General features: G+C 43.7%; 1 protein-coding gene across 1 annotated transcript; it reads right to left on the reverse strand.

The window, feature by feature from the left end:
* Positions 1–261: 261 nt before the first annotated feature.
* LOC133883396 (magnesium transporter MRS2-B) lies at positions 262–5,749 on the reverse strand. The gene is made up of 5 exons (XM_062322712.1): positions 5,005–5,749; positions 2,170–2,298; positions 1,742–2,080; positions 812–859; positions 262–699 (listed from the first exon to the last, which is right to left on the reverse strand). Exons 1-5 carry the CDS (start codon positions 5,545–5,547, stop codon positions 469–471), a joined length of 1,290 nt encoding a protein of 429 aa, XP_062178696.1. The 5' UTR covers positions 5,548–5,749; the 3' UTR covers positions 262–468.
* Between the last annotated feature and the right edge of the window lie 7,067 nt (positions 5,750–12,816).

The raw sequence follows: 12,816 nt of genomic DNA on the forward strand, positions 1-12,816 counted from the left end.
TTCGGAATAATATATTTTTATGAATTATTTTTTAAAGAAATATCAAATTACTACGCAATGCAAATGTCAGCATGCTGACCGAACACGCTGAGTAGGACTGTCACGTGACGAAACAGCCACCACGTCAGTAAAACCACCGAGAAAAACCACTTTGAGAGGTAAAATGGACGGTATTTTTAGTTTAGAAAAGTAAAATAGGCGGTTTAAAAGTTCAGAAGGTTATCCAGACAAATGTGATACATGTGATACAGACAAACGTAATAGTTCGAGCAAGTAAAATGAACTTATTCTTTATTTCTATAAACTGTAAAATTCCCTTAAACAGCACATGCATCATATTAGGAAAAATACATTTTCATCCGAATCCTCGGTAGGTATGCCGTAAATCTCTAAAAGAATGGTAAATTTACAGATTATAAGGTTGAGAGACGATCAATTGATTCATTGGTCCTATGGAAGGTATGTACTCTATAGAGGCATCAGTCTCTTGTACTTGAAGAACCAAAGGAAGCAGCAGAAGATGAAAGCACCGACCACTCCAGTAATGATGAGAACCCACTGGAATGCGTTCTGTATCTTGAAAACTGAAGACTCGAAGTTCATCCCAAATATCCCCGCGACCACTCCAAAAATAGCCACAACAAATGTTGCCGTCGTTAGCAGCAACTCAAACTGGATCAGCTGATTCCGCACATTGTCCTGGGAGCACATGAAATTCATGGCAAATCAGTAACCATTGAGCCGAATGTGAGAAACACAAAACTCCAATGTGCCGATATCTTGAATGAGAGTATCAAATATGTTGATGTACCAGCTGAATGTTGATAAAATCTTCAGTGTCGTCAATGTACTCCTTCAGCTGAAAGAAGGAAAATGGATCAGACCCCTTTACGCCTAGTACTGAAAATAACTAGATATATTGAAGGAGTGCAGAGTTTTATATCCAGGTGTCCCAGCGTCTCCATTAACGACTGGGCAATTTGTCTACAGGACACTAAAAAAAAACTCAACCCAAGCGGAGAGACATCTCAAAGGCATTACATTAAGATCAAGAAAAGACCTTGAAAGCCGGCTACAACCTGCACGCTATCGCTAAGCGACCGTGCCACGACCACGGAGAACACAAAGCGAGAGACCTTTTTTTACGAGAACCAAGGTTCGAACTCTGACCGGTAACCTCACACATAGAGATCTTACTACCGTGCTATTCGCACGTTCTCTACAGGACACTAATAAAATGTGGCTTGGTCTGTAGGACACTGTTGGTGTGATAAAAAAACGAGTGTTCTACAGACGAGATAATTTTTAACAGTGTCCTACAGACAAATTCACAAAAAAATAGTGTCCCCCTAGACAAATTTTCCTTAGCGAATTCAGCATGTTGAAATGTTTCGCAAATTCGTCAAAAAATCATGTATGGTGTACCTGTAAAGTTAAGTAAGAATGCAAAAAAATCAATTTCAAATTCATCCTAGATGTCAAAAAACAAAATAGATGAAACCGACGTTGTTCATCATGTGCTAACAGTACCACTGGTCATTTTTGAATCTCAATATCAGAGATGAATCTTAATTGAATTTCTGCACATTTGCTTATGTTTATGTGTACTACATATATGATTTTTTTATGGAACTTTTTAAACATTTCAACATCTTGGATTAGTCGTATTTTTGTGAAAAGGGGACGCCAAATCCCCTGAGCACCAACCAATTTCCCCTATTGAAGATAGGTGGCTCATTACCGAAGTCAGCTTGTTGAGAGTGCTGTCAATAACAACAAAATATGCTTCCAGCAACATCTCCAGCTCTTGAATATGTTCTGTCATTGTGTTATCTGAGCTCTTCACACTGTCATGCCTACTTCTACACAAGCTGAAAGCTTTCTCCAGCTTCCGTGATTCTGTGGGTGACGAGACTGGAGATACAGGAGCCGAAACTGATGTCCCAGCGGCTGCTGAACTGTATCCCAACAAAGACTGATCACCAAAGACAGATGATTCCATCCTCATCTTTTTCTCGGTGAGATACATCTCGGCCATATCGCCATCATCATCCATTAGCTGTTCTATTTCATCCCTGACCTATTGCAGGACACAATGACAATTAGAAACATGATCAAAACTGATGATACGGAACAAGAAAGTAGGGTTCAGATTAGGATGTGATTTACCTTCTGAACTCTTCTTGTCAAAGCTACAAGTCTACTTTTTAATCGCCGGACACGTTCCAAATTTAGAGTACTGATTTTCGATGTCAGCTCATCCAACAATGGATATGCTTCAATTTCCAATTCTGCTGCCTGAAAAGCAGAAAATGCATATTTTACACATACTCCGATTTCAATTACTATCAGCGAGGCCAGCATCATTGTACACAAGACAATTTCAAATAGTTTGATCATGTACGAGTGGCTGCTTCAATCAGTCAGACATTAATGCATAAGATCAATAGCAACATAGCATTTTGATAGCTAAAACTCTATAGCCTATAGCCTAACATCAGTCATGAGTTTTTTCAGACAACATGAACTGAAAAACTACTTGTGACCTGTGTTACTTCGTGCTTGAGAAATAACTGCATGGTATTGACATAGTCATGTCCTGGTGATGTTTCTTGTTCGTAGCTTTTACAAACATAACAATGCCAACAGTAAAAGGCGTGGCTTGCTCGTCGCTGGATTCAGGACAATATTCGGTGCAGTCGACATACCAATGTTTCTTCTTGGCGGTGTCAGGTTTGAACCTTGGAAGCGCTTGTAGGAGACCTGGGCTCCACTACGGTGTAACTTTTTCCTGTGGTTGGAAGTTCAGAACTGATGTTGGACGGCAGACCGCCTAGCTCGTCGTGGTTTGCCGCACCCTGAACGATGCCTTCTTTGCGATCAAGATAATGAGACGGTGCAGCACCTGCTCACCTCGTGTGTCTTCTCTCGCCAAGTGTGGTTCAACATCCTCAACCGGGTGGGTCTTCCTCAAATTTCCCCACAACCGGCAGACGATTGTTTCAGCGAGTGGTGGCGATGAGCTGCTGACATAGTGCCCAAGGAGCGCAAGAGGGGTCTCAACATGATTTGGAAACATCGCAATGGATGTGTGTTCGAGGATGCAAGGCCGGATGTGAGAAGGTTGGAAGATGACATCTGGGATGAGGAAGCACTTTGGGTCACGGTGTGCACCAAGGGCTTGTTGGAGCTATTAGTGTAGTTTCTTTTGTGCTGGTCGTGTTCCTCCATGATGGTGGCGCTTGGGTGTGCTTAGTCTGTTGGACCGTGTGGTCCTTTTCTTTCTTCGGGTTTTTTCTGTGTCGTTTTATTTTTCTTTTGGCATTGTATGGACCTTTTGCTTTGTTTTTCTCTCTTCTTAATATAATGACAGGCAACTCTCCTACCGGTTAGAAAGAAAAAAATAGTAAAAGGCTATTTAAGCCCCTGTTGCCTCCGTGGTTGCTTTTCAAAAGAACTTTTACATCTATCATTGGATACATAACTAATTATGAACTGCTTTTCTCAAATCAAAAGCACAGCGACTAGACGGCAAATACTACACTGCACATAACTCATCCAAAACACAACCGAACACAGCAGACACAACCAGTCACTGTTTAATTGATGTGCTGGGCTATGGAATCAGGTTGTGATGAAAACTAACTACTACCACTTGTAAAATTTCACGGTTATGATTACAAAGGATGTGTTACGAATCAATTAATATGATAAAAATAGTAGGCTGAAAGTCCTACATTTTTTGGTGTTATATATTTATGTTGATTAAATACACTGTTATTTTTACCCACTTCTGAAAGAGTCCCGATCCTGTAAGTGACTCACTAAATGCATAAGTCAAATACCTCATTGCAAAGGGTTGAAACATAAAATAAAAGGTACCACTACATTTTCTGAGCACGAATTTGACTATTGTGCTTAGGATAATTAAAAAGTTAAATATCGATTAAGTAAATCCTATGAAGTTTTATAGAAGAAAGCATCAATTACTCAGTTACCAAGGGGAGAAGGCATCAAAGAAACTGCTTGGGTAAGAAAAGAATCTGCACATAAAAACTAGTTATGTTTTAGAGTAAACCCTTTGTATTTTCCTGTTAATGTTGTGTATGTCTAACTGTCCTTAACAAGTTAACATGCACCAAATTAGTTAAATCTCCTCTTAAAGAAACATCCAGCCTTTACACAGTCAGACAAACTACTTTAGCTCAGCACCAGGACATCAAACCTAAAGTAGCAAAAACCGCCTCAATGTTGCATCATCTAATAAGGCATCTAAATAAACCGTTTTTTGTTCAACATCTACATAATTTTTTCCCCTTTCAAAATCTATGCTGCTCATCTCAATTTCTAGCTTCAGATTCGAAATCAGATAGAACTACTACTACCTGAACTTATAATCATGGAAGAAATAGACTGATGCAACTGTTCATTATAATCTTAGTAGATATCAAAGAGGGGGAAAAACATAGTTGCTTATCTCTGTTAATCAGGAGAAATAACTGAAGAAAAAATGTCTTATTTATTTCATGTATTGACCTCAAATTCAGCCATTCTAATCATCGTACAAAAACTAGAACCAGCAGTGATCTCAGAAATTTTGATCCAACCATACCCAACATGATACCCCCCAAAAGGAAAGAAATAAACCTTTATTATCGCTAGGTACTACTTTATTTTCTAATTATAACCGATGTAACAACAAACAGTCGAGAAGAAAATACGAAACCAAAGAACAAAACCTTCGAACATGCACCTACAGAAGTCACGCCAGAATCATGGCCAAAGCTCAAAAACAGTGACCCAAAGGCGCAGTCACTCACCATGTAAGACTTAATTTGCACTAATCGGGTCAATTGAACCCGCTCTGATTGAACAATCGAACCAAAGCACAATAGTAATGACAATTGACACAGAATGGTATCATCGTACCATGGCCTAATCAATCCTCGCAAGAGTAATTTCGACGAAACCAAACAGCGCAAAATTTAGGAGTTTGATAGTCACCTGGGCGTCGAGGAAGGAGCAAGCAGCCTCGAGGGCGAGCTCGAGCGCGCGAAACTCGAAGGGGAGCTCGTCGCCCTCGGCGCGCTGGAGCAGGCGACGCTGGAGCTCGGCGGCGTACTGGAGGACGTAGCTGTCGAGGGAGTTGAGCAGGAGCACCTCGTCCGCGGTGATCACGCACCGGATCTGCTCCAGGTTGACGACGATGGCGCGCTCGCGGCCCAGGATCGTGGACGGGTACACGAAGAGCGGGTCGAGCAGGCGGAGGTCCCGCGCGGGGAGCTCGCAGCGCCGCATCATGGTGGCCTTGTCGATCTCGAGCGTCTGCACGGACGCCGAGGCGGCCTCGACGCGGATCCAGCTGCGCGTGCCGCCGCCGCGCTTCTTGAGGTTGGGGACGTCGAGGCCGCCCGGGAAGCGGCGGGCCGCGGCACCCCCGGGCGGGGCGGAGGGGAGGGAGGGCGACGAGGCGGAGGCGGCGCGGGACGGGTACGCGCGGTGGAGGAGCGGCTGCTTGACAGAGTCCGCGGCGGTGGCGGCGGCCATGGCGGGAGCGGCGCGCCGGCGAGTGTTGGCCGGCGAGTTGGTCTGTGTGGTCTTTTGCGGATGGCCCCCTCACGAATCTCGAATTTGGAGAGGGGTTGTGTGGGGTTAGTGGATTGATTGGCTATCAGGCTGCGTTCGCGCTGTCGGTTGTGGCCGTGGAGTAGAGGCGAGGAATTGGTCTGTTGGTGACTGTTGAGTGATACGAGCGGCGCAGGGGTACGTCAGGCATTTCGCACCTCTTTCAAGCGCTGCATCGTGCTGAAGTGGTGATCCTGTTAAAATAAAGTAATGTATTACGATCAAGAAAAATTATCGAATATCTAACTCTCTCTCTATATTTGTATAGTGATTATATCATATATTGATATGGCATATCATATATATATTTAACAACTCTAAATATTACAAACCTGAATACGTGGGACTCAGTATACTCGGCGATTTCAAAAACCTATACTAAGAAGGTCTTGATCGGGTTAACCGACTCGAGTACGACTAGTATCTAGATTAAATTTAGTTGCTTTCCCTTGGCCAATAAAACAAAAAACTTTCTATCAACTACGGCGGGACAACGTCAAGACCCTATATAAGATAGGGACTTAGAACCCTAAGAAGGGATCAACGCATATGCAACTCAACTTAAGCGGTAGTAAGACCATAGCCATCGGAGATACTCGACGACTTCAACTCTAAATTAGCTTAGATCTGATCTACTATATTGTAATATATCTAGTCACATTGCTTATACTTGAGACAATCAATATACAACAACATCCACACAGGACGTAGAGTATTACTCCAACCGGAGGCACAAACCTGTATATATCACGTGTCTTATTTCCTGCTCGATTCCTGATCTCGAAGGTACCCCTGTTTACTTACAGATATATTGTTAGCTGCTAATCTTCTACAGTTGATGTGCCAGGTAGGGGGCTTCATCTGTTTTTCAAGATTGATCATGTCTCAAGTGCATGTCCATGTCGGATTCTTCGACACCGGCTTCTATGATCACTTCGAGTCGGCGACAGTTATTGTCGGAGGGTTAACTCCTGTCGCAGGGATCCTGAGGGACCCCTTTTTAGAGATTCGGCCTGGGAGATGATCCTGAATAAGTTTGCCGGAGAAATAAATGGATATGAATGCGATAGCTGGCAGGGTGGAATGATCTAGTGCGGAATGAAGTAAATGCACTGGGGTTTAGACAGGTTCGGGCCACACGGAGGTGTAACACCCTACTCCTGTATGGATGCTATAAATGCCCTGAGAATGTCCCTCAAGAATGTTGCTGGTTACAAGAATGTGTCTATCTAGAGCCTGGGGCTCCTTGTTCTTCGATCTGTGTGTATCTGTTGGCTTTTGGGTGCTCTTGACCTTCTCGATCTTCTCTTATGTCTCGCCTCAACTTCAACTTCCACTTCCACTTGTCTTTGTCCGTGCTGCCGGCTGCTTTAAATACCCGTCGGCAGTAGCGTGCCCTGAATGGGAGGGCACGAGTTCCAAGGCACCATAAATGGAAAGGGCGTCATCATAGCCTCTGTGCGAAGTGACTGGGGGTTGAAAACGCACCCCGCGCCCGGTCATCTGTCGCTATAGTGGCACTGGCAACAGGCGCCGTGGAGAGGGCCCACCAGGCGGCCACAGAGCAGCCCAGCGTGCCCGCCCTGTCTTGTTCTCCTACCACAGCAACGCAGCAGATGGAACACCTCGGCCCTTGCGACGTTATCCCGAGGCGCGCCGGATGGCACGGGATGGGACCCGTGCATTTAATGTCCCCACGCCCTTCTGCCAGAATATGGTAGGAACTGACACCGAGCGTGGCGGGAGTAGTTGGAAGTGACAGGCCACGCGCGCTCTTAAATGCGGCATCGGGCCTTTGACTGGCTGACACCTCATCGCTGGACCCCTGTGGGGGTCACTGTCAGGGGGCTTCCTGGATCGTCGGGGAACCGAGTGCTCGGGGGTTACTGTTCACCTCCCCGAGCACTCTCTCCCGAGAGCGCCATTCCTTGGTCCTCGAGGAACCAAGTGCTCGGGGGCCACTGTTCACGGCCCGAGCACTCTCTCCCGGTCTTGGCTGTACGGATCCTCGGGGAACCGAGTGCTCGGGAGCTGTTGCACGTAGCCCCGAGCACTCTCTCTCGGAACTTCCTTCAGTGGGCCCTCGGGGTACTCAGGTGCCCGGGGGGTTACTGCTCGCAGTCCCGGGCACACCCCTCCCGGTACTTGGTTCTCCTGGTCGTGGGGGACTTGGGTGCTCGGGGGTCACCGTCTACCTCCCCGAGCACTTTCTTCCCGTCACTTAGTCTTCACAGATCATCGGGGAACCTGGGTACTCGGGGACCACTGACTATGGCCCCGAGCGCCCTCTCTAGGGACTTAGTCTTTTTTACCTCGCGGAGGTGACCCCGCGGGACGGCGCCACATGGCGGATTGTTGGCCTGGCCTCGGGATTCGAGGACCCCTGGTTTCTGATTCACCGACAGTTATCTTCACATCATCTCATATTGGCTCTGAGATCACCTTCAAAACTATGGTGTACCGTTGGGACGATCAAGGTGGACTGATCCACATTAGTATCCTTGAGGCCAGCCCATTGGATACAAACCGCGAGGTGGGACGTCTAGACTGGGATCCAAGGAGCCTAACGTTCTTCAGTTCATGGAAACTGACAACGACGGTGAAAGTCACGAGAGTGGCGATGAGGGCTCCATTGATGGCCAGAGTAGCCGAACAGATCGATTTGTAAACTGTTGTGCTGCTAGGCTATTAGGTTTCTGGGAGAAGACCCTTTTTGAGAGTGAAAATGACCTCCTAATTGAGATTGCTTAATGCACCTCATTTGTTTGCTCATTTCTGGTAGAATCTTAATTTGTTTGCTTTGTTGGAGTTATGTACCTCATTTCCCCTTGGTGATAGTCCTAGAAAGTGATCTCACCATTAGAAAAATGAAATGGTAGGGAGTTTGCAAACTGAGAAGATACACTTAAATTGTACATATATTTTCATCTTTCATTCAGCACTTGTGAATGTACTTAAAAGTGCCTAGAGGGGGGGGGGGGTGAATAGGCTTTTCTGAAAATTAAAACTAACCAGCGGATTAAACAGATGCCGGATACTCCGGTGAAGGTCGGATACTCCGGTCTGTCCGGAGTATTCGGTCTAGTCTGGAGTCTCCGGTCTATACAAGAGCTCGAGAACAACTAAAAATAACAAGAACAACTAGAGTCTAAAAGGTGATACTAAATCTAATAACAGCACAAAGCTTAAACAACAATAAACACTAGCAAGATTATCACAAAAACTAATTGTATGGGGGAAAATCCCAAAGCTACACAATTAAAAGAAATTGCACAAAAGATGAGACAAGGGATTATCCCGGAGTTCGGCCACCTCACAAAGAGGTGCCTACATCTCCGTTGAGGAGCTCACAAAGAGTCGGGTCTTCTCCAACCCTATCCTCTTCTAGCGATCACAAAGATCAAGCTAGAATTTCCTTACTCAAGTTGATGTCGATTACAAACTTCCCGTGGTACTCCACAATGATTGGGTGCTCTACGGGCGATGCCTTGCCATCTAGGAGCACAAGGCTCCAAGACAAATGATCACAGCGAATACTTGATGATGAACTCAATGCTCAAGTGTCTTAAATTCATTCCAAACACAATCTCACAAAATTAAAACAAAACTAAGCACTAGAGATGTTTGGAGGGCTTTTAAATGTTCTTGGAAGGCTTTGTGAATGTGGAGCTCAGCAGCAACAGCAAGCCTTTAATGTTTGGTGGTGTGAGAGTATATATATAGCTCACTCTTAAAAACTAGCCGTTACTGTTCTGACACACCTACCCCGGAGTATCCGGTGAACACTGAAGTCTCCAGCCTAAAATCCAAAACGACGTCAGAACGGTCACAAAATTGTGTCAGAACTAACCGTTACAATTCTGTTAAGTTGCCGGAGTCTTCGGTGAACACCGGAGTCTCCGGCCCAGACTTGGCTACCACACAGACAAGGTCCGGAGACTTGACGGACCCTCCGGCTTCTCCAGGTACCGGAGTGTCCGGTGAACACCAGAGACTTCGGTCTCATTTTAATAAAAGAATAAATACTAACCGAGCAACCCTTGGCGGAGTCTCCCTCGAAGACTCCGGCCAAAATATTGCTGAATGGTGAAAGCGCCCAACTCATAATTGGTAACCGCCGGACAGGTCAACCCTTGAGCAGTACTGAGGGGTTGGACTGGAAAGCATACTTTATGTGATTCCTCCTTCCCTACCGGAGTATCCGGTGAACACCGGAGACTCCGGTCTTTTTCTAACAAAAATAAATACTTAACCGAGCGATCTCTGGCGGAGTCTCCTTCGGCTTAAAACCTCACCAACTACCGAAGTGTCCGGTGAACATCGGATACTTCGGACAAATAAAAATTCGGAACCGAGCCTTTTCTGGCGGAGTCTATCTCGGAGACTCCGACCTAAATACTGAGGATCGGGGTATCCGGTGAACACCAGAGACTCCGGACTCAGTAAACTTCTGCCAAACTTCCCGTTGTTCATGGGTGAATGTGTCTCTCAACTTATTGGTTCTAAAGGTTATCTTGAGCATTGAGACACCATGACAGCAAACAAATGCAACCCTCTTAATAGTACGGCTACCCTAGACTCAATTTTAAAGATAAAAAATTTAAATCCTATTGAGTACTACTCATTGCTTCTCTTTTATTTTCGAGGGGCGTCAACCATCGTAAGTCTTCACAATTAAGACTAAGACCTATTCATTACTTCGATAAACATATTAGTTCCTTAATCATTTTGTCATCAATAAGCCAAAACCCACTTAGGGGACATAGATGCACTTTCAACTTGTTCTGAAATTCTTGTGGAGAGTTGTATTTGTTGCTGTTCCTTTTTTTTTCACCGTTGTGACAAGTTTGTGACATGTTCCTTCGGTCTGATGTTGGATCGAACATTAGCTTTTGATGTATGACTTGTTGTTTGAAAAACCGAAGAGTAGTGTCTGTCATGCCAATTATTTTATAGTATGACTTGTTGTTTGGAAAACCGAAGAGTAGTGTCTGTCATTTGATATGTGCCAAATTACTCTTGATAGCTTGAATTGAGGCTGGTCAGTAATGGGATAGATTGATGGCATGTACTGTTCTATTGCATGTTTAGGGTCAGTAGTGTTTGTCATTTGATATGTTCCAAATCTACTGTTCTATTGCATGTTTAGGGGCTGCTAATCTTGCTTATTGTTACCGAATAGATCAATGAGTTTGACAAAGCCGATTGGAATACCATCAACAATAAATCATTTTGTGAAATATGTGTTGAGGAGATTTCGACATGTGTGATCAAGATGAAAATTACATGCTAATACCTTCTCAAGGGAGTGGTGAAAAATAGTGAATTAGGAGATGAAGAGGGAGATATGAATATCTTCCGTGATAACATTGCTAATGCTTTGTATGCCATGAGAGAGTAGATTATTTATAGGAGGATATTGATATGGACAAAAAATAAAGTTTGTTTGAATGATGTATTTTTTGCAATTTAATTATGCATTTTCGTATTTTACAAATAAGCTACGAGTTCGATTGAACGAGAAACGTGTCACGAAATGGTAAACAATGCACCCAAGACAGATGAGGATATTTCAGACTTTTGACATACACAAATAGCAATCCAACCCATCCAGAATCTAGATTACCAAACAGTCCTCAGCTTTTAGACCTCAATTTTTTACAATCCAGAATCCAAAAATTACTTTTCAGAATCCACTGCTGAAACAAATAGCCCCTACCAGAGCACTCGAAAGGAGAAGTGCAAACTTGCTGACTTGTGGGGTACCTGTTGAGTGGGCCCGCCACTGAGCAGTTTACAAGTTTAAAAAATTAGTGCAGAACAAGTGTAGCCAAATGGGATTACTGTTTACTTTTCAATTTCCTACGCTCTCCCTATTCCTACTTTCTAAACACTCGTTTCTGTAAAATTCCTATGTTTTCCATTTTTCTGTTTTGACATTGCATTCCTACCTCTTTTATGTGATTTCTCCTATCCCTCTGTTTGCATTCCTTTTAAACAGTCACTACAGAACAAAACAAAACAAAACAAAACCGGCGGCAGAAATGAATATTTAACTACTGCTTCCGAGAAGATTTGGCTTCAGAAAAGCTGCAAGGCAAAATTGAATAATTTGAGGACATACGTAGGGAGGTATGGACCACTTAAACCATCCCAAGGAGTTCCTTCAAGAACAAGAAGGGCGTTTCAACGGTTTTCTTCACGGTCACGAAAAGATTTTTAAACCTATTTTCTTTAAGATGAGATTCTCTCTATTTTCTCTACACGAATCTCTTCGAAGGGAAATTGTTGAAGATGAGAGAAAATAAAAAGAACTAGAATGGCGAGGGGAATTAGGAAAAGAATAAAATAAAAGAAATACGGTTGGGATGATCTAACCTTATTGGTGAATGAGGACAAATGAGTATGGCAAGATTAACAAAATGCACAAGTGGATAGTATTTCTTTTCTATCTAAATCAAGCTGAGTAATCATCCACCTCATATTCTGTTCATGTAGCAGCATAAGGCGGATTAAACTCTTAGAGCATGAGGTTCTGAACACTAGATGTGTTAGTCAGACCTAAACTTCATTTCACTTTCAAAAAGCAATTTCTGTTACTCAAACCCATTGTTTCTCATTACAGTAAGCGCGAAGCAGTAAATTGGTTTGTTGATCATCGAAACAATAATATACACAGTAATAATTGCCATGCTGACAGAAATTGCATGGACAAAACTGAATCACTTTCAGCTATGAGGGTGTGATTCTGTGTGAATGAACAAAATTGTGCTTTTGGAGGCAAAGTGAGAAAACATGTGACTTGCGGGCAGCTAATCTTCAGCTGGAAGCATGGGTTGAACAAACAAAATTTCTCTTTTATCAGATTAAAATCTTATGTCTGTGATAAAAGCAGTGCTCTGACAATAAGTGAAGCAGAATAACAGTTCCATGGTTAGTACGCTGAAGCAGAACAGATGAGAAGATTAACAGATCTCCAATGGATTTCGTCTCTGACTATCTGCAAGTCGATTGGCTGAATCAAAACCATCATGTTAGATTCCATCATACCATGGTAGCATCTGAATTTGCAACTCGGCATCATCTCAATTTCACATCCCAGATGGTCTGAAGGACAAGGAAAACTGCTAATTTCCTGTCCTCCCATACATAGAACAGAAACAGTACAGGTTCATACAAACTACTCGGTAA

This window comes from Phragmites australis, chromosome 10 (genome assembly GCF_958298935.1).
Source record: "Phragmites australis chromosome 10, lpPhrAust1.1, whole genome shotgun sequence".
In the NCBI taxonomy this organism is placed as follows: Eukaryota; Viridiplantae; Streptophyta; class Magnoliopsida; order Poales; family Poaceae; genus Phragmites; species Phragmites australis.

Excerpts from the sequence above, each read along its gene's own strand:
- LOC133883396 (XM_062322712.1), bottom strand. The coding sequence starts at position 5,547 with ATGGCCGCCGCCACCGCCGCGGACTCTGTCAAGCAGCCGCTCCTCCAC. Across the intron at positions 2,299-5,004 it reads GCTCCTTCCTCGACGCCCAG|GCAGCAGAATTGGAAATTGA; the intron begins GTGACTATCAAA and ends TCTGCTTTTCAG. Across the intron at positions 2,081-2,169 it reads TGACAAGAAGAGTTCAGAAG|GTCAGGGATGAAATAGAACA; the intron begins GTAAATCACATC and ends GTCCTGCAATAG.